The sequence below is a fragment of the Podarcis cretensis genome, assembly GCF_951804945.1.
Source record: "Podarcis cretensis genome assembly, chromosome: 1".
Taxonomy (NCBI): domain Eukaryota; kingdom Metazoa; phylum Chordata; class Lepidosauria; order Squamata; family Lacertidae; genus Podarcis; species Podarcis cretensis.
The window spans coordinates 44786191-44807614 of NC_137170.1; the positions used below are offsets into that span (position 1 = coordinate 44786191).

At 44.7% G+C, this 21424-nt stretch overlaps 1 protein-coding gene across 1 annotated transcript in view; it reads left to right on the plus strand.

The window, feature by feature from the left end:
* Window positions 1-21424, plus strand: part of ITPKA (inositol-trisphosphate 3-kinase A) — a 60460-nt gene that overhangs the window by 31030 nt on the left and 8006 nt on the right. The window contains exons 2-4 of the mRNA XM_079964923.1: window positions 16887-16983; window positions 19293-19506; window positions 20587-20791. Coding sequence (XP_079821049.1) covers window positions 16887-16983; window positions 19293-19506; window positions 20587-20791 — 516 coding nt within the window. The remainder of the gene's footprint in view (window positions 1-16886; window positions 16984-19292; window positions 19507-20586; window positions 20792-21424) is intronic.

Genomic DNA, 21424 nt, shown 5'->3' on the forward strand with positions numbered 1-21424 from the left:
CACCTCAGGTTACAAACACTTTGGGTTACAGACTCCGCTAACCCGGAAGTAGTACCTTGGGTGAATAACTTTGCCCCAGGATCAGAACAGAAATTGTGTGGCGCCAGCGGGAGGCCCCATTAGCTAAAGTGGTACCTCAGGTTAAGAACGGTTTCAGGTTAAGAATGGACCTCCAGAACGAATTAAGTTCGTAACCCGAGGTACCACAGTATAAGAGTGTATCACCCACAGCCAAAACCTCCATGTTACTTTTTTATGCATATATGTATGTGTGTATGTATAGAAAACCACTCACAGAACATCCATCTACTTGCAAAGCCCACAACCAGGGTCCCTACAGTACAGTTAAAAAGCTATCTTGCATACAGTTCTTACTCACCAATTTCTATTTTATATGCCTGCCCCCTATAATACTGTCATGCATTATGTGGTGCAATGAAATACAACTTACTTTCTAGAACTAGCCACTGACAGGCTTGGAAAGGCATTGTTAAGGATACCTTTGTCCTTGTGATTTGTGGGGATGTATACTTGGGTTAGTTGCAGTGGTGAGTAAGCTGTGACATTTATCTCCACATTATTGGGAGTTTGATTTGGTTTGTTTACTCAAGCACATATTGATTCATTGTAATGTGTACAGCAGAGTTGGCTTTCTGGGTGGGTTAATGTTGGAGATGCATAAAGTAGGACCTCTGTCTGACACGTCTACCATCAGCTAACATAATAAGGGTGACTCCCTAGTCAGGTAACCATTACCTTAGGAAAAAGTCTTCATTTATTGTTTGTGCATGCCTGCATAGCATGCATTTTGTGTAGTGTGGTAATCCTATGATTAACAACTAATGACGTATGGACCAGACCTAGCCTGCAGATGACGGTTTCACTTGCTAACCAGGAACCTCCCTTGCTGCTTCATAGTTGGCCCTGCAGCTACAATGAAGACTGCTCATTGTATGTGGACATATGGCATAATAATGCAAAGCGTTCTTACTGTTAACCAGAGAGAAAAGACACCTGCCTAGATGAAGAATAAAGTGGCCGCTTCTGCCATGCAAAGTCTGTCAGATCTTTTTTGACAAACCACAGCATAGCTAATGACTGTCTGAAGGAGCTCCATAATTACTAGTCTTATGTATTGTTATTATTTATTTAAAAGTTCAATGGGCCAATGTTCATAAAGTACACAACCTGCTGTATACATAAAGGTAAAGGTAAAGGTACCCCTGCCCGTACGGGCCAGTCTTGACAGACTCTGGGGTTGTGCGCCCATCTCACTTAAGAGGCCAGGGGCCAGCGCTGTCCGGAGACACTTCCGGGTCACGTGGCCAGCGTGACATCGCTGCTCTGGCGAGCCAGAGCCGCACACGGAAACGCCGTTTACCTTCCCGCTGGTAAGCGGTCCCTATTTATCTACTTGCACCCGGAGGTGCTTTCGAACTGCTAGGTTGGCAGGCGCTGGGACCGAGCAGCGGGAGCGCACCCCGCCGCAGGGATTCGAACCGCCGACCTTTCGATCGGCAAGCCCTAGGCGCTGAGGCTTTAACCCACAGCACCACCTGCGTCCCCTAAGCAACACTAAAACATTACACCAGGCACATAAAAATAAATACATACAAACACAGACTACTGAAAACAGCAGGGCAGACTGCACACTCATTCAGGTAAAAACAGTGACAATACCTCAGTGAATTAGCTTTGACTTGGCACTCAAATGATAACAATGGGAGGAATTCAGGGGTGCGCTTTGTCGAATGTTATGTCAGTGCAAGCATTTCATCTGGTCAGGTGGAACAGTTGCCCCATCCTCCAAATGCCTGCTATTCTGGGGGCTCTCCTGACAGCCCCTGAGCCAACTTGTCTTGGGGGAGGCACATGGGGAGGAGAGAGAGGGGATATGGTGATGACCAGTAGCTGCGATCTCTTCAGGAAAAAGGCTTTGACAGATTAATAGAGGGCCATCTATCAATAGGCTCTTAGACACAGCAACAAACCGTCTCATGTTTTGAGGAATGTGCTGCAAGGCAGATGTTGGGGACCTGTGGGAGGGGAGGAATATTGCATCAGTGCTCTGCTTCTTACTTTCCTGGAGGCTTCCCGACCAGCCGCTGTGGGGAAACAGGATATTGCACTAGCTAATATCCCCCTGGGATGCCCTGGTGTCACTGGGGCTCCTTAAGCCACTGGTGGTATGTCCTTGAGTGCACTTAGTGAAGTCCTCATTGCAGCCAATAATAATAATAATAATAATAATAATAATAATAATAATAATAAAGTTTTATTTATACCCCGCCCTTCCCGGTTCAGAAAACTGGGCTCAGGGCAGCTAACAACAAATTTAAAACAATTGATGCAACAAAAACAGCATAAAATACAATATAAAATGTGAATAACAATAGATTCAGAATTTAAAAAATCAATTTAGGGGGGAAATCTATCCAATAAACATTAGATGATCACCAGGGCTAGCTGGGTAAATTAGTCCTATTTGGGCCAGTGAGGAGAACAGGGGAGAATTAGCTGTGGGATCCCAGAGCGAGTAATCTTCATAAAAAGGGGAGAAGGAGGGAAGGAAGGGAAATAAAAGATCAGGCTAAATTCAAATTGAAAGCCAGGCGGAATAGCTCTGTTTTACAGGTCCTGCAGAAGGAAGTTAAATCCTGCAGGGCCCTGGTCTCGTGGGACAGAGCATTCCACCAGGTTGGAGCCATCACTGAGAAGGCCCTGGCCCTAGTGGAGGATAACTTCCTTAGGGCCCAGGACCTCTAAACTATGATTATTCATGGACCTTAAGGTCCTCTGCAGGGCATACCAGGAGAGGCGGTCCCGTAAATACGAGGCCCTAAGCCACAAAGGGATAGGAGAGCCATTGACTACAAATTTTAAGGTTCCTTTATATCCTTTTATTCACGGAGGTGGATAAGCCTTGAGACTGAGCAATTCTATTGTCTCTTCCTTGGAGTTCCTGCCCAGCTTCACCTCGCCCATCTTGCCTATTATTTGTCTGAAAGAAAATCTCCCTAGTGATTAATGGCTAAACTGGTCATCCTTTGTTTGCTCCCTGCCTTCCAGTTATCCTATCATTATCTTGATGGCCTCTATTTAGGAGTTTGAGTAGACTTTACTGGCAACTTGGTTTACATGTACAAGGTGCAAGGTACTCAGGAGATTTCCTGAATCCCCTCCAGGAGATGAAGCCGGAATCAGACTTGCACCAAGGTCACCAGAGTTCATCATGGAGGGTCTCCTGTCATATTAGAGTTATGTCAGTTTTCTTACCTATGGCATGATGTAAAGTAATAAACCACAGAATAAGTTAAGATTGACACACAGAGACTTATTCGCATAGATATGTGGCAGGATAATCCTTCCTCTGCTGGAAGGAGGCCAGGCTAGAGCAATGAAGTTTGAAGTGTGCAGAGACATAGCGGGGATCACTATTCAGACCCCTAACTGAGTCAGGAATTTATTCTTCCAAAGTGCGCTATTGTCAGGGCTGCCCGAGGTCCCAGCTCACAAAGGACCAACGCCAGTCCGTTGTTATATACAAGAGTCTTTATTGAAATGCAGTTTCGATTTCAAAGCCGCGGCGTGCAGCCCTACGTCCTAAACCCTAGACCGCTGAAGCTCCGTCTGAATCTCCACCCCCCAGACACCAGTTTAAGACTCTCGCCTTGCTCCACCTCTTCCTTTGCTCTTTCCTCCTCTGGGTCCGCCTGTCCGCTGGGGTGTTGCCCTTTCTGGACTCTTCTGATGCTGAGTCCCCGGATTCTTCCCCCTGCCTCCGGCGTGCTTTAGGACCTGGCTCCCAATCCGTGCTTCCTGCTGTCCCGCGCGCCTGTACATTTGAACTTGGCGCGCGCGCCCAGCCAGCAACCTTTCTCCTGACCGTTACACTGCTCCTGTCACTGCTTCCCCCCTCGGGGGGGGCTAGCTGGACCTGACTTCCCCTCCGTTCCCTCACTCTGCGATGGAGGCGTGGCCAGCTCTGACTCATCTTCTCTCCCTACTGGAGGAGACGCTGGCCCTGATTCATGAGACTCTTCCCCCCCACTCCGCTCTGGTGGGGGAACTGGTCCTGATCTCCCGCTGCTGCTTTAGGAGCCCCCGCTGGCCCCTTGCTTCTGGTGTGTTCCCCCTGGGACCCCCCTTGCCCTGGCCATCGGCGCCCCCCTCTGGGAATCTTCTGAATCGCTGGAGAGGCTCATGGAATCTCTCGGGCCACTCTCATACCCCCCTACGCTGGCCTCAGATTCTTCCCCTTCGTTCTCCGTTTCCTCTCTCCCCTGTGTCTCTGCTCCTGAACCCCTGACATCTATCATTTCTCACACTGCATACATTTAGGGAAATACACTTAAGTTGGATATTTTGCACATGTTGCTTACCCAAAACACCAAGTCTGGCTTTTACCATCCTGAACAATGTGGTGTCGTCTGTAAACTTTGCTGTCTCATTGTTGACACTTGACATATGAAGAAATTAAATAGCCCTAATTCACTGCAGATTCTTCAGGAACCTCATAGTCCTCTCACGAAAACTTTCAGTTTATTCTTATCCTTTGTTCGTAGAAATCTGATCATCAGAAAGTCATAATGCTGGTAAAGCTATAACTCCTGTTGAGTTGATAACATAGACGTAGCCTGGACTTTTTTTTGGGGGGGGCAGAACTGACATGATTGGTCAGTTAAGTATTCCTATTTTACTTGATCTGAGAAGGGGCAGCTGCCTTTCCCTGTGCCCCTGCCCCCCCGGCTATGCCCATGATTAATAAGCCTTAATATGTGTACTTTACCCAAATATGCTAGTAGACTTAATATAGAAATAAGTGAAGGAAATTTAATAAACAACCCAGTAATTTTCTAGAATCCTTACTTAATGGAAGTTAACATGTGTTGAGAATAATGTTAATATGCCATGTCCAGTGTGTAATGTTATCTGCACAGCGGTCTGCAAGGTAGTCGAAAGAGCCAGGTCCCCCCCTCATTTCAAACTTACTTGCTCTAACCCAGTGGTTCCCAATTAGTTAAGTCCTGCAGACCCCCTATTCTCAAAACCTAAGCCATGGACCCCCTATTTTTGAAAATTTTGATATCTCTAGGGTAGTTTTTGTTATGTGAATCGTGTCACGTACCCCCTCGGTGTCCACAGACCACCAGTTGAGAACCACTGCTCTGACCTGACCGTCCTTTCAATCTGACTGCAGCAGGGAAAGGTTGTTCGGTCACATTACTGCATTGAATTGGAGCATTCAATCATTCCTTATGCAGGCAACCAAATTAACAAAATTATCTGCCCTCAGAGTAGGCTGCTTGCCAAGAACAGTAATTCACACAGGGACAAAATTATATATCGGTTACAGTTCTAACGAGAAGTTCTTTGCTGCTTTCACTTTTTTTGGCCAACTGTGATTAGATTTAGCATATTAAAGAAACATTGAAAACAGGGAAAGGGTTAAACTGGATTGGGACAACCTCAGAGGGCTAATAGAGCAGCAGTGGGGAAGGAGAGGGAATGGAGTTTAGACTGGGAAAATAGGTCTACTCTGAGTACAACTTAATTGAATACCACTCATTGATCTTTAGCATCATGGTACTGTTTGGTTCTTAACAGTGTTAAAGCTGTTTGTTTTCAATTGACATTTTCAAGTACAGCAAGGGCTGTATAACAGCCATGATAAGAGAGAAAGAACAAGCAAGATTATACTGCAAACAACTGAACAAGGATCTTGCAGTCCAGTACCATTAATTGCACAAGTAGGCCTAAGCTTAATACATTTCAAGGATTACTGCGACTCATCGGTTCTCCAGAAGGAATCAACTGAAGGCAAATTTGGGCACTGGGTGTGGTGCTATGTGAAGATGAGAAATGTCAAAGGGCCCTCACTTTTTGAATTTCCTCCGCTTTTTTCTTTGTCTAACCAGCTCTTTGTTGTGACATGGAAAGAACAGTGATATTCTTGACAATGTTTTTGTGATGTTAAATGATTTGCAAAGTACTTTTGACAGATTCCTCAGCTGAATAAATGAATACTCATTTACCTGTTAAGTTAAAGTGGAGAGCAGGCACAGTTACCCATTCTGCCTGCTTTCTTAAATATCCCTACTCTTTAGAGAGAAATTTGCTGTACATTTTTAATCACCATGGGGCAAAATAGGTCCAGATTTGTGTGCACTTTGCAACACCTTGTTCTGCACCCCTACATCGTTGACAAAAAAACCCGAAATGAAATGTGCAGTGCTTGCCCTTCACCCACTTCCATGAATATCTCAATAGGGCGCATGCTTCTGTCTGTTATCACCCTGGGGTGATTCTGGTTTCTGCACTCAAGATGTAGCTAAAGGTCACAGCTGCTCTTCACTGAACCTTCAGCAGGTGTATCCTTTCTGGGGTTCTCGTTTCCTGTTTGTATCTCAGGACTGGCTGAGTTAGGCCTGCAGAGAGATGAGAAAGTATTCATTGAAATAAAAGTAAAGTGGCAAGATGCAAACCTCATTGCTCCAGATGTTATTCTTTACACCATGACTTGCAGTATGTTCTAGTTACAGGTAAGTAGCCGTGTTGGTCTGCCGTAGTCAAAACAAAATAAAAAAAATCCTTCCAGTAGCACCTTAAAGACCAACTAAGTTTGTTCTTGGTATGAGCTTTCGTGTGCATGCACACGAACGCTCATACCAATAGCAAACTTAGTTGGTCTCTAACGTGCTACTGGAAGGATTTTTTTAAATTTTGCAGTATGTTGTTGAGCATGATGGCATGCATAACTAAACTTTATTTGCAGAGCACACACAATGACTATGAGAAGGGAGTTCCAGCAGAAGAAGCCAATATAGCAATCAAGAACCCCTGCAAACGTCATAGTTCAGATCTCACCATTTGAACTGATTGCCGCTGCTCCTTTGCATTGCCTCACTAGGACAAATTTTGGCCTGTGTTGTTAGCAATGCAACAATTGGCTTTCTAGATGGAGCAAACTATTCCCTGACAAATGTTTGTTTAGACGTATTTCCCTTCCTGTACTTGGTTTATGAAGGTGTACATGCCTCTCTGTCTTTGCTTCCACTCTCAGATGAGCACGGAGTAGAAATCAAAGAGGTCTGTGTGTTTATATCCCACCCATTTTTCAAGGATCATAGAATGATAGAATCTCTGGGTCCAGCCCTCTGCAATGCAGGAATCTTAACTAAAGCATCCATGACAGATGGCTATCCAACCTCTGCTTAAAAACCTCCAAGGAAGGAGAGTCCACCACCTCTCATGGGAGTCTGTTCCGCTGTTGAACAGCTCTTACTGTCAGAAAGTTTTTCCAAATGTTTAGTCAGAATCTCCTTTCTTGTATCTTGAAGCTATTGGTTTGAGTTCTACCCTCCAGAGCAGGAGAAAACAAACATGTTCTCTCTTCCATGTGACAGAGGTTAAGATATTTGAAGATGGCTATCATATCTCCTCTCAGTCTCCTTTTTTCCAGGCTAAACATACCCAGCTCCTTCAAGCGCTCTTCCTAAGGTTTAGTTTCCATACCCTTGATCATCTCAGTTGCCCTCCTCTGAACATGTTCCAGCTTGTCAACATCCTTCTTAAATTGTTCAGATAGACAACCATGTCCTTGTTCAGTTGATGTGCATCCTTAACATAAGCCAATATGGATGGCAGGTGGGTGGATAATAGCAGGCACAGAAACTCAAAAGAATTTTTAATGTGCGTTATGGTTTCAGTTCCATAGAACAGCTACGTACCTTCCATGTTCTTATTTTCCTAAGCACCACAGCTTGATCGTTCTTGCTTTATTAGCAGGCCTCAGCTACCCAAATAGGTCCTTAGCAAGCTTGTTTTGCTGATACTGTTGCCTTGGGCTCCTCTAGGAGGAAGGGCTGGATATAAGCTTAATAAACAATTTAATAAATAAATATTTAACTTGCAGGCCTATTATTTTTATGGTCCTTCCTAGTGGATTTTGGAGTGTCATGTTACCTTATTTGGAGTGAGGGGCATTAACATTTTCTCTACTAGCAATGTTCTTTTCACTCTCCCAGCAATAAGCAGGAGTTGGTTACCATCAGTAGCATCAGTCCTGAAGTGTCTGGTATAGACACTTGACCAGTGTCAAGTGGTCTGATGGAACTTTGCCTCAGGCACTCTGCTCACAGTCTTAATCTCAGCGAGTATGTGCGATTGTTCTCCTGTCACAGCTTGCCCTGAAAGCCTTCCTACTTCTATCATATCTCACCCGGATAAATCTTTTTGACAAGCCTATAATTAATGCCTGATCTACATAAGAAGAATGTTTACCAGTGGTTCCTGAATGAGATAGGCTAAAACCGAGGGATCTTTTCTCCGCTGTAAACTGCTTCTGCCACCTTGGAACCAGAAATACCTGTTTTGCATAGACTGAGTCTCAGACCAAAATGTGTGTCTGATTTGTGCATGTAGATGTTTTATGGACTTCAAGAACAGCTGCTCACATATTTCCAATCAGAGGCACCCCTAGCTTAAGAGAAGCAGCAAGGGCCAAATCTCTTTTGGCTTTGCTAGCTGCTTCTTTCTTCGCTCTTCCCCCAAGCAGCAGTCTTCATGTGACAAAGTGTTGTGGGTTCACAGATCTCTGTTAGAGTCAGCAGCATAGAGATGCCTCCCAATTTAAGCTAGGGAGAAGCCCACATATGGTCTATGTCAGGGGTAGCCAGGGTGGGTGTCCTTTAGATAATGTTGGCTCTCAGCTCCAGCCAGCATGGCCAGTGTTCAGAAATGATGGGAGTCATAATCCAGCAACATCAGGAAACATCAGAAAAAACTTCTGTCATGGATGCTTTAGCTTGGTGGTGATGGTAGGAATGATGTCATATTTGGACTGCATTTCCTTCCAGAGCCACCTTCACTCAATCATGACATCCCATTTTTAAAGCCCCCTTGCCACTAATTGTGTCCTATTCTTTAATAGTGGTTGGGAGTTGGTTATACAGGGCTTGGTTCATTCTTCCACTTTGCACAGGGGTGAAAATGGAAAATTGTCTGTTTGAATTTAGCTTTCCTTGTGGGTAGACAGGGCAGAGAGTTTTTGTTCTCAGAAACTGTTTGTAAATTCAATTTGGGATAGAGTTTTATAAGGTAGGAATGTGAGAATTACCCATTCTCATCTTTTTTCTGCATTAAAATGCTGCTTTTCACTCTGAGAAATCTCCTTATGGAACCGTTAGAGGATAATTTCTGAAATTCTAGTCACGTGTTTTAAAAGCAACATTTTAATGGCGAGGTTGTCAGGGACTGTGTGTTCAAAAACAAAATGCTAATTCTGTGAAAAGGAAACTTGGATTATGTGCTTGGCATCTATCATGCATGTTAAGGAAATGCCCATATGTTTTCATAATCTGATTCCAAAATGAATCTGTTTTGCAAGAATAGTGATAGTATAGAACCAGGATTTGGAGACATAGGATGAGGATATATTAAGGTGTGAAAGTGGGTAGAGGAACTATGAAGCATGTGTCCAATACTCCCATACAATGCAGGTGTAGAATGGCTTAAAAATCCAGACATTTGAGACTTCCCAGATGCAATTTCCGCCCCAACTTAGCACATCCCTCCCTTGTACTGTGAACATACAGGTGTCCAGAATGTATACAAACCTGAGCGGCAAATGAAGATAGATATTAAGTTTAGTGGTGCAGTGTTTTTCTCTGACCTGTGACTGTGTTCTTGTCTGCAAATGTAAAGCAGAGTTCCACACCTCTTGCTGCTGTCCATTATTGTCATAGTGGAAAAGACCCGGCTAATGCCACAGCCTCATATATTTTGGTATTGAAAAGGTCTGGATTGTGTTGAATGCTGTAGTGCACCATTGGCTGAATGCCTATCACTCGCCAGTCAATAGTCACTGTTCAGCCTTCATCCCAACAGCAGTGAGCAATGACACAGAAATATTTATTTGCTTAAGTGGTGGGGAGCATTTTTCAAGCCCAGGGCTGCATTTCCTCAGAAGCAACCTCCGAGGGCGTGGGACATGTGCTGCTGCTGCTGCCGCCTAGGGTCACAGGCAAAAATGGCCAGAGCAGCAGAAGTGACACTTTCCTTTGCATTCCAGCCATGCAAAGACCAGAGGTTTCTATGCACACACTGACACACCTCTTGGTCGAGGCAAGCAAGAGAGATTGCCTCACAGTTCAAGAACACACCCCAGCTAGGCAAAAGCACTTCAGGAGAGCACGGAGCTAGGCTGGTGAGGCGTGTTGCGGCCTTAGGAAATTCTCGAGAGTTAGATAGATAACGAGGCCTGCCTTTGACCTGAGCTTCGTCCACTCCTGGTTTACTCATGACTGGTCACTGGGTGTAAAACTTTGTTGAGGAAGGAATCCCACACATATTAGAACATGTCACAATAACATCTGGAGGACACAGCACTTCCCACCGAAGCGGAATTGGTGGAAGGGCAAGTAACACGACACAATGGGGGATGTACTAGTAGACAAAGGCTGGTCTTAAATGTTTTGATGGGAAAACATCCTGGTATTGTTAAATTCATCCGTGCACTGCATGTGAGATGTGTGGCTGGACAATCGGCAGGGAGCGTGGACTTCATTGCAAGTGTGATTGAAATGCCACACGTACTGTGAGCGCAATATTCAGGTCTACCTAAGTGAGCAGGAGGGATCCTTGAGCCTGTAAGCTTTTCAACCTTTTTGAGTCCATGGCTCCCTTGACCAACTACCTTCTTTCTGCAGCACCCCTGTGGGGCTCAGGAACCCATTTATGTCACCCCTTGCCTGCAGAGCTAGCAGCCCCTCACCTCTTTTCAAACACCCTCCTTTGTGGAGTGTTCCCTCAGTCTCCTCTCTTCTCCCCTCTTTTTGGGAGTCCTTTAAGCCAGTGTTTCCCAACCTTGGGCCTCCAGCTGTTTTTGGACTACAATTCCCATCATCCCTTGCCACTGGTTTTGCTAGTCAGGGATGATGGGAGTTGTAGTTCAAAAACAGCTGGAGGCCCAAGGTTGGGAAACACTGCTTTAAGCAGCTGATGCTGCCACCCCTGGTCTCTGAGCTGCCACCCCCCCCCCAGCCCCAAAGATAGGTGTCTCCTCATATTGCTCTACAGGGGCCTGGGACTTGTCCATTCCTAGAAGCAAGGACTGGTGAACTGGCTGGCTGGGCTCCCTCCCCCACTTGCTTGCTTACTCTGAGGCCACCTCAGCTTCTGGCAACCAGGACCCCCTGGCCAGCCCCAGAGGCACCACTCTCCTGCGGAGCTTGTAGCCAGGGCTGCTGCAACAAATAACTGTGCAAGACTTCGGGAGGCAGAGATGTGAGAGGGCATCAGAGGAGGGAGGCAAGGAAAGAGGGACAGAGGCCAGTGCTGCCATCATTCCCTGGCCATCATTCAAGGCACCCCAGGGTGCCATGGAACACAGGTTGAAAACTACTGCTGTAAGTAGTCACACAATTCATGCCTAGTTTGACCCTTAGATGTATGTGTACTGCAGCAACTAAGAGGCTTCCTATATCTTTCAGCCAAACTGAATGCAGTGGGGTCTCCAAAGCCAAACATTATTTCATTCAGTTTGGGTTTCTTAAGGATAAATTACCAGAAAGTTCGTGCCAATGGTTAAGAACCTGCATTTTCAGTGTCTGTGTTGTGGCATTGATGACTACATGAGGGCTGGGAGGAGAAAAGAGCAATAAACAGATAATGACATGATCACATTAGCTCTGCTGTAAAATGGTGGAACTCATCCAACAGCAAATTCCCCCTAGAGAAAAATATGGCTGCCCTCATTAACTTATCATGGTAGCCATTTTTTTTCCTTTTCTGTACAGTGCCCTGGTAGCCTTACAAGGCCATTATATATGTACAATTCCCAAGGAAAGGACCGCACATTATGACATGCAATCACTTCCTGGGACCATTTCAAAACAGTTTTTTTAGAAAACAAAAAACCACAATTATTAGCTGCTCTAAACAGAAAGAAGTGCTTTTTGTTTGTTTGTAAAACGGGCCAGCTTTTTTGTTTTTTTCCAGGATTTTCTTTATATATCTATATCTATATATCTATATATCTGCTGATGAACGGTATGAAACTGAGCCAGTTTTCTGAAAGGGCTAAACCAGCATTAGATGGAAAAGCGTGGATCTATCTGTCCCTGCTGTGAAAATGCCTTGCAGTAGCTCAGCATCTGACATGCCTCTTCATTTCTGCCAGTACAGTGGACGCTTGGGTTGGGAATGTGATCCATGCAGGAGGCACGTTCGCAACCTACAGTGCTGCGTCTGCACACGTGCAGGTTGTGATTCGGCGCTTCTGCGCATGCGCGACCGCCGAAACTTGGAAGTAATAACCTGTTCCAGTACTTCCGGGTTTCGGTGCGTCCGTAACCCAAAAAAACGCAACTTGAAGCGTCTGTAACCCGAGGTATGACTGTACCTGTCTTGAAGCAAACAAAGCACACCCCTCTACTCATGTAGCATGACAAAGCCAAGGCTCACTCAAGCCAGCCACTCAGCAGCATAGTTCAAACACGCTTTCCACTAATCAACAAGGTCCTCCTGCAGTGATCACACAACATATTGCATGCAAGGTGGTGGTGTTTTTTTAAAAAAGAAAGTAATGAAAGTAATGGAGCCTGTGGGTTTCTACTCTTTCTTTGCAGCAAGTCAATGTCCACTTTGTTGCTAAGTAGCTGTAGTTACTCATCTAAACCTATACTGCTCCTCTTTCCAATGCCAATGGAGTTGTTCTTAATTTCTGCCGTGGCACCCGAAAGCTGTAAAAGTGTTAAGTACATCAGTGTTGTGTATCCTGTCATGACTCTGCACCTTTGGGCTTTGTCCCAGGAGGACAAAGGGGGCTCGAACAGTTGGAAACCGTTCTCCTCCCTCCATCCCTTCTGTTTCCAGCGTGGAGACATGACTTCCAGCTCCCTCTCTTTCTGAGAGAGAGTTGCTGGAATATTGGGAGGGCTGTGGGCAGCAGTCTAGGATGGCGGATGAAGGGCTTATCCACACTTAGCTTTCTCCTCCGCTCTTTCCAGACACATCGTGATTTAATGCCTTGTGTCCAAGGCCTCTCTGTCTCTCTCTTTTGCCTTGGAGCTTTCCCTGTGAAAACCTGCTCTTTACAGTTGACGCGCAACAAACAGCAATTTGGGTTAAATGCAGGGCTGCCTCTGAAGATGGTTTGGAAGCTTCAGCACTAACAGAAGTTAGTGGCCAGGTTGCTCACAGGGGCAATATGGTCTGAGCACCCACCTGACCACTACATATTACACTGATCTTGGCGCAACTGCACTGGCTGCCGGTTAGTTTCCGGGTCCAATTCAAAGTGCTTGTTTTGACCTATAAAGCCTTAAACAGCTCAGGACTGCAATACCTCAAGGACTGCCTCTCATATGAACCGATTCGGACCCTGCGCTCATCATCTGAGGCCCTTTATTGTGTGCCTCCCCTGTGAGAGGTCCAGAGGGTGGCAACATGGGAATGGGCCTTTTCTGTGGTGGCTCCCTGTTTGTGGAATGCTCTCCCCAAGGAGGTTTGCCTGGCCCCTTCATTGCATATCTTTAGGCGCCAGTTGAAAATGCTTCTCTTCAATCAGGCCTTTGGCGAATTAACATTCTATGGCCTTTTAAATGTGTCTGTGGTTTGTTTTGCTTTTGTTTCTGCTTTATTTGTTTTTTGTGCTTTCAATTTGTATTTATGTTGCGAACCACTGTGTGGTCTTTGGATGAAGGGCAGTATACAAATTTAATAGATCAATAAATAATGTCAACTTGTTGAATGGAGATGCCTGGCATGGTTATTTTGCATGCAGTTGTTTTTGGCACATTCAGATCATTGCACACCTAGAACTGTACTGAGAGGTGGAGGAAAAGTCTGGCTGTTACCAGGTAATAGGCAAGAAATAGGATCTCTACCTTCAGAGCTTGTATCCAGTAAAGTAGTAGAAGACAATTGTCACCATTCTGACTTCCTTTGAACTTCCCAGAGGAATCTGGGTGGCCACTGTTGAAGTGCTTGATAAGATGGACCTGATCCAACAAACACAATTACAGTATTCTAAAGTGCTCTCCTAAGACAACGTGAGACATTCTAGCCTGCAGAGATTTTGGTGTAATATATTGAGCCTTAGAATTATCAACTCAGCTCAAAGGACATATAAAAGTAAAAGAAATAACAGAGGATGACGACTGGCAATTAATTCAGTCTATAAAGAAAAAGTCTTTCCCCTTTTTGTTTCTTGCTATCATAATAGCACTGTGTGGGCTTGTGTGGGCTTGTACCGTTGAGCATGAGAGCTCAGGGAAGGGGGAGAAAATTCCAACATCATTTTTGCTCCGAGCACCAGCAGAGATTTTCTTTGAGAAGGATCCAGGGGTCATGAAAATTAAACAGTGTAGGCAGGCTCGTCAGTAGGATTCCTCCCCCTCTCCTAATGGTAATTAATTAAACAAAAAAACCCAGCCTTTTGAAACTAGTCCATCAGCTATACAAGCCACATTTCCTTACACATTTTAACCTATAATTGCATTTAAGTGAAATGTGTGATTAGTAGAACTGTGAGATCTTGGCAGGAAACACGTGTCTTTACCCCCATCCCTCTGCATCCCCAAATATACTTACTATTAGCTTGACCTTCTGGACGGGATTAAAGAGCTGTACGGTATGTTTTAGCTTGTGGAATGGGAAAGGGGCACGAGGAAGAAGAAAGCCCAGGACAGAAACAGGGGATAGCACTTGAAAGTGCTGTGATAGGAGTTTCATAGGCTTCTGCAGGGGGTGGAGTGGAAACACTGCTTAGCAATGGAGCAATCCGTGCAGAAAACTTACGTATATATTCCCTGATTTATGTTCCTATGGCAGCAGTCTTATTTGTGGAACAAAATGCTGTAGCCCTGGACTGAGACACTAGTCGTTTTCTTCCACCAAGACCCTTATCCTGTTCTTTAAGGTAGCTGGAGGATATGGTGCCATGTGTGAGTGAGAGAGAGAGAGAGCGAGAATCAGTGTGGAGTGCTCCTTATCTTAGTGAAATGTTTGTATAGTAATTGCTAGGCTTGCCAAATTGCTTCTCTGGCCCTTCCTGACTGCAAAACAATGCTTTTGTACATTAATTGTTCAGGGAACCTTGGAGTTGATCGGTTGGGGAGGGGAAAAGGGCTTTGGGAATCTTTTATAATAATAATAAAATACTGTTAAACTAATCACCCCAGTTTCAGTTCGGGAGAGCAGGGTATTTTGTCTTTCTGTGCATATTTCTGCGTGTGGTGGTATTAAAGGTCATTTTCTTCTGTTGATACGGCAGCTGTTCACTTTCCCCTTCAGCCAACAGAAGTATGTCCAAAGATGTCACAACTAAAACAGAAAGGTGTTAGCAAGGTGACACTGCGTGGCAGCGTTTTCTGGCCTTGTTAAAATGCTAGTGCAGGGAGGGGAGGTAGAAAAGGAATGTATTTAATTGAAATGTTATATCCCACTCTGAAGTATGAATGCTTTTTAGGTTGGCTAACAATAACAATAATTTATTATTTATACCCCACCCAACTGGCTGGGTTTCCCCAGCCACTCTGTGGCGGCTTCCAACAGAATATTAAAATACAACAGTCTATTAAACATTAAAAGCTTCCCTAAACAGGGCTGCCTTCAGACGTCTTATAAAAGTCGTAGTTGTTTTTCTCTTTGACATCTGGTGGGAGGGCATTCCCCAGGGTGGGTGCCACTACTGAGAAGGCCCCCTGCCTGGTTCCCTGTAACTTCGCAGTGAGGGAACCACCAGAAGGCCCTTGGCGCTGGACCTCAGTGTCTGGGCAGAATGATGAGGGTGGAGACGCTCCTTCAGGTATACTGGACTGAGGCCGTTTTGGGCTTTAAAGGTCAGCACCAACGCTTTGAATTTTGCTCGGAAACGTACTGGGAGCCAGTGTAGGTCTTTCAAGGGTGGGGCACCCAATAAAACTGATCAAAACTGTGCTAAAAATGGCAAGAGTCAGTAAAAGACAAGCAGATTAAAACCACATTCAGTTGGCATCTGAAAAGAGTGGGGAAAGAAGAAGAAAAGAAGAAGAAGGAGAAGGAGAAGAAGAAGAAGAAGAAGAAGAAGAAGAAGAAGAAGAAGAAGAAGAAGATATTTGCCTGGTGCAGGACTGTAGTGTATATGTCAAGTGAGCCTCACTGAAGAGAGCATTGCAGAAGCGAGGTGCCACAGCCGAAATGGCACTCTCAGTTGCTGCAACCCACCTCAAGGCAACCAGAGAGGGGCTTCTAACACTGATTATGTGGCAGTGGGCAGTCATGCAGCCCCTAGGGTGTCCAGGTCTTTAAAGAGCTTTAAAGGTGAGCACCACCTATACTTTGGAACTGGCAGCCAATGAAAGTGTTTCACAGCCATCTTAGGTTGAACCATCAACTGACAGTAACTCCATGTTGTTTGGATTGGGTCACCCGCCCCAAACCTCTCTTTACTTAAGAATAATGTTTAGTTATCAAGAAGCTCAAATAACTGATTTGTCAAAATTTTTGGCAAATTTGGGGGGGGGGGGAGAGAGAGAGAGAGAGAGAGAGAGAATGCAGATACAGTTTTTTGACTTGGTTTTTAAAATAAGTTACCCAACTCCAGGATTAGGTAGCATGCTGTTATTTTGGACCTGTGCATTTCTTTAAAAATCTGTTCCTCTCCTTGAGCTTGAGCATTACGAATTAGCTATGCCTGTGTTAGCCTTTGATCAACACTCTGTTCAATTAGGTGAGTTTCTGAGACTGTCTTTAATGGGAATCCACTTTCATGGCACATCAGGTTGGCCTTGGAGGTCAGTGGGGAGCCATAAGTGCAAGCAGGAGACCTTGCATCTCCGTGCACAAATGCCTGATTATGTGGTTTGTGACAATACTAATGATATTTCCTTTCTTTGTTTCAGAAAAAAGCATGGCAGACGTTAAAAACAATTGTCAATTTGCCAGTCATCAGTCCCTTCAAGAAGCGATACTCCTGGGTGCAGCTGGCTGGCCACACAGGTGAAAACTTTTCTTGGCTTGACTCTGTACAAATAGGAAGCTTATAATAAAATGGTTGATGAAAATGGAAGGATTGAAAGGATTTTGAGGGAAGTATGCCCCCCCTTCTTTACCTGGACACTGCAAACCAATCAGCCCTATATGCCTAGATTATCTCTGGCAAGAGAACTGCTTTTTCTATCTGATTGTCAATATGCTATGCACTCTGGACCTTTGCTCATGCAACAAGCACTTTCAAATAAGTAAATTGATGGGAAAAGGAAGCATATTAATTGACTATGTCTGCTTGTTTGTCTAGCAGACAGATTATGAGCTGTTTGTGGTTCTGGAGCCATTCCAGTGTGCCCTCTGAGCTTGTAGAAATCTTGTTAAAATAATAACATTTGATATAAAACAGTGGGTTTTCTCAAGTTGTGCTGCCCAGCAGAATGGGTTGGATAGCCATTTTTTTTTGGGGGGGGGGGGTTATCCACAAAAGTTCTTCCATGCCCCCCCCGAGATCTGCTCCAGAGCCTTGGGGAACCCTTCAAAGTAGATTTAGAGGGGCACAGAGACACTGTGGGGCAGGGGGAGGAGAGGCATTTTAAACAATTGTTTCCCTACCTGTTGTGCTGTGAGAAACCTTACTGTTCAGCAACATGGTTGGCTATAGCCCGGTATCTTCTTAACTTCACTAATGCGAAGAAAAATGTATAATACACAGGGTCAGTTTTTCTGACAAGGACAGTAACCAGAAGATTGATAAGAAATGCTAGCACAGAGTTTCTAATAGATATGAACCTAGTCTGTTTTGTGATTTTAAAAAGAGTAATCATGTCTTGACTGTGCAGCTTGGTACTACTTGATTTGTGTTTTCACTTAAACAATGGCATGCAAGAAAAGATTTGTCCATGAGACTAGCTTCTCAGTTGAATTTTCTTTGTGAAATGTCTGGAATAGATGTAAATCATTTGCATCCTTCAGGACTTAGCTGTGTGTGTGTGTGTGTGTGTGTGTGTGTGTGTCTGTCTGTCTGTCTGTCTGTCTGTCTATGTCCATAGACCTATGTAGGCTTCTACACCTAAGTCTGTGGTCCAACCTTACACAGGAAAGTTTCTGGAGCCTAAACTCTCAAGAAGAAACAAACACTGTCAAGGCCACCTCTGTAATGTGCTGAAAGTGTACGTCACGGAGAACGGAAAGGAAAGTTTGGCAGGGTGGCCAGTAAGGAGCTGCTTAAGCAGATTATGTTTAATGTAGTGTTTGTAGAAATGGCTGGAATATCTTGGGCCAAGCTTTTTCTTTCTTTTTCTTTTAAAAAATTGACTTGATGTAATTTATGCATGGTTGCTTTAGTGCTCCTATAGTGACTGACTGAGGTTAAAGGAAAACATAAGTCAACAAAGCTACGTGCAGAGTTCTCTGGAGCAGGAGGCATTTCCTTGTATAAAAATGAATAGGATTAATTGATTACAGCTCATTTTGCACTGATTCCAAGAGAACCCTGTGAATTCTGATGCCGGCTACAGAGAATTCTGCAGTTGCAGGAGCTAACGTGAACTAGCTTACAGTGCAGGAAGACAATGTAAGATTCAGGTTCAGTCTTGTTGGCTGCATTTTAGGGTATAAATTTGTTTCAGAAGGCAATGGATTAATAGATTTATGGATTGATAGATATTTGAGTGAAACAAAAACAGATCCTGACATTACACTCGCCTTGACAGTTGTGGAAGCTGCTTTCTGCTTGTCGCAGCCAGCTTCATTTTGTTGGCTGTGTGGCTGAGACTAGATTCCTTTGGAGCCTCAGAGTAGTGAAATTTTGGAGCTGCAGGATTCCGAGGGGGCTGGAGGAAGAGTGTGTGCGTGCTTGAAGTGCACAACTTGGCTTCTAGACATGGCTTGTTGGTTAATGATCAGTGACTGATAGCTTCTCTCTTGTGTGCTAAGAGCAGGTACAGGATGAAGCTCAGTTCAGGACATAGTGGTAGCATTGCATAGATTTTATCACTGAATCTGGCTACCAAAGTAATAATGTGGTTTGCCCTGTTAACCTCCTGTGTAGTCTAGTGCATTTAGACTTGGACATGTTTATATAATTAGTGGAGACAACTTTTTCTGTGATTCCATCTGAATGCTGGCTGTGTGTGTGTGTGTGTGTGTTTTGACAGGCACTGTTTGCGTTGGGTGTTCTTTTTACAAGGCACGTATGTTACTGTTCCAGGAAAGTATTTCAGCTGCAAGAAAGAGGTGCGGCAGTCAAACTAGGAGAAGAGACCTTTCCCTCCTACCAGACTGAAAGTTGCAAGTTATCATGATTCTGTTTACTGCAGGGAGTTTCAAGGCAGCTGATGGTGGAACGATCCTGAAGCGCTACTCTGAGAATGAGGAGAAGTGCTTTGAACTGCTGATGAATGACCCACTGCGCTCCTGCGTCCCTGTCTTCCATGGCGTGGTGGAGAGAGATGGCGAGTCCTACATGCAACTAGATGACCTTTTAGCTAATTTTGAAGGGCCTTGTGTGATGGACTGCAAGATGGGAATCAGGTGGGAGGCATTAAACAACAATATCTCTGCTGTCTCATTGTGGGCGGCTTGTTGATAGCTGTGATTTTGAGGGGATGGCAGTCTGATGTTGGGTTGACCCATCCCTCAACTTCATGTGGATTGTGAGCCCCTTCTGCCTTCTGATGAACAGATGGTACATCGGCCATACAGTGGTACCTTGGGTTACAGACGCTTCAGGTTACAGACTCCGCTAACCCAGAAATAGTACCTCGGGTTAAGAACTTTGCTTTGGGATGAGAACAGAAATTGCGCGGCAGCGGCACAGTGGTACCTCAGGTTAAGAACAGTTTCAGGTTAAGAACGGACCTCCAGAACGAATTAAGTTCTTAACCCGAGGTACCACTGTATTTGAATGTCATGGTGAGCATTAAACAATGACTTACCACCCATGAGCAAAATCAAATTTGCTTGTGCCTGAAGGAAACAAACCATGGTTCCTGGCTTAGTGTTACAGTGGTGCCCCGCAAGACGAATGCCTCGCAAGACGAAAAACTCGCTAGACGAAAGAGTTTTCCGTCTTTTGAGTTATTCCGCAAGACAAATTTCCCTATGGGCTTGCTTCGCAAGACGAAAAGTCTTGTGAGTTCTTTTCCTTTTTCTTAAAGCCGCTAATAGCCGCTAAGCCGCTAATAGCCGTGCTTCACAAGACGAAAAAACCGCTAGACGAAGAGACTCGCGGAAAGGATTAATTTCGTCTTGCGAGGCACCACTGTACGTTTGAACTAGTGATAATACTTTGTTTTGCTGCCAACAAACTGTAGTCAGTAAGCGAATAACAAACCTTGGCTACAGATTGTGGTTTGTTTGTTTGTTTTTTAAAAACCACACACATTTAGCTACACCAGTGCTTCTCCTTTACCCTTGCTATGGATTGTGGCTTGGAGTTCAAAGTCCTGATATTGATTGGTCAGAGTTTTCTTGGAACTGTGATACTATCTTGAAGAGGGTAATTATTTCTCTATGTAACGAACACTGAGCTCCCTATACGGTAAATGGAAATGGCATGGAAATATTCTTGGGCGTATCAAATAAGTGCTCGCTTTCCTATTATTTTTGCAGGACGTATTTGGAGGAGGAATTGACTAAAGCGCGAGAGAAACCAAAGCTGCGTAAGGACATGTATAAGAAAATGATCGATGTAGATCCTCTGGCACCCACTGAGGAGGAGAACTCACAGCATGCAGTGACCAAACCACGCTATATGCAGTGGAGGGAGACAATCAGCTCCAGCGCTAACTTGGGTTTCAGGATCGAAGGGATTAAGGTGGGACATCTTCCGTTCCTAAACTAGCTTTCCCTAGCTGCAGCATCCTAGACTGTATATACACCAGAAAGTTAATGTGCACATGAGCTGCACAGATCAATTTTTTTTTTCCTGTGTGCATGGGTTATCCACACACAAGCACTTCCGCTGAACTTTATCTTGGTATTTCCCATTCACACTAATGGCTGGTGCTTGATGTAACACACCTGAATACCAGTTGCTGAAACCACAGGAGGGGAGAGTGGTTTTGTTCTCAAATCCTGCTTGTGGGTTTTCCATAGGCATCTGGTTGGCCATTGTGAGATCGGGGTGATGTGTGTTTGTGTGGTACGCAAATAAAGTAACCTTTTGGAAAGAAGGCCATGCTTTGGTGTTCGTTGAGAAATGTGGAGGATGCTGTCAGATTTTCTCCATCAATGAGTGCAATGCTGGCATTGCAGAATGTGCTGTGCTTCTAGTGTACCATCTGGCAACAGACTGAAAGGATATTTTCGCTGCCCTCACAGGCCTGCTGTAGTACATCACTCCAGAGTGCTGCTGGATATCTCTGCCCACGATGTGCACTGCAGTTTCACAACTTTCTCTTGTCAAGACACATACATTTGTTGTGTTAGGCTGGCCCACACTTTTGCA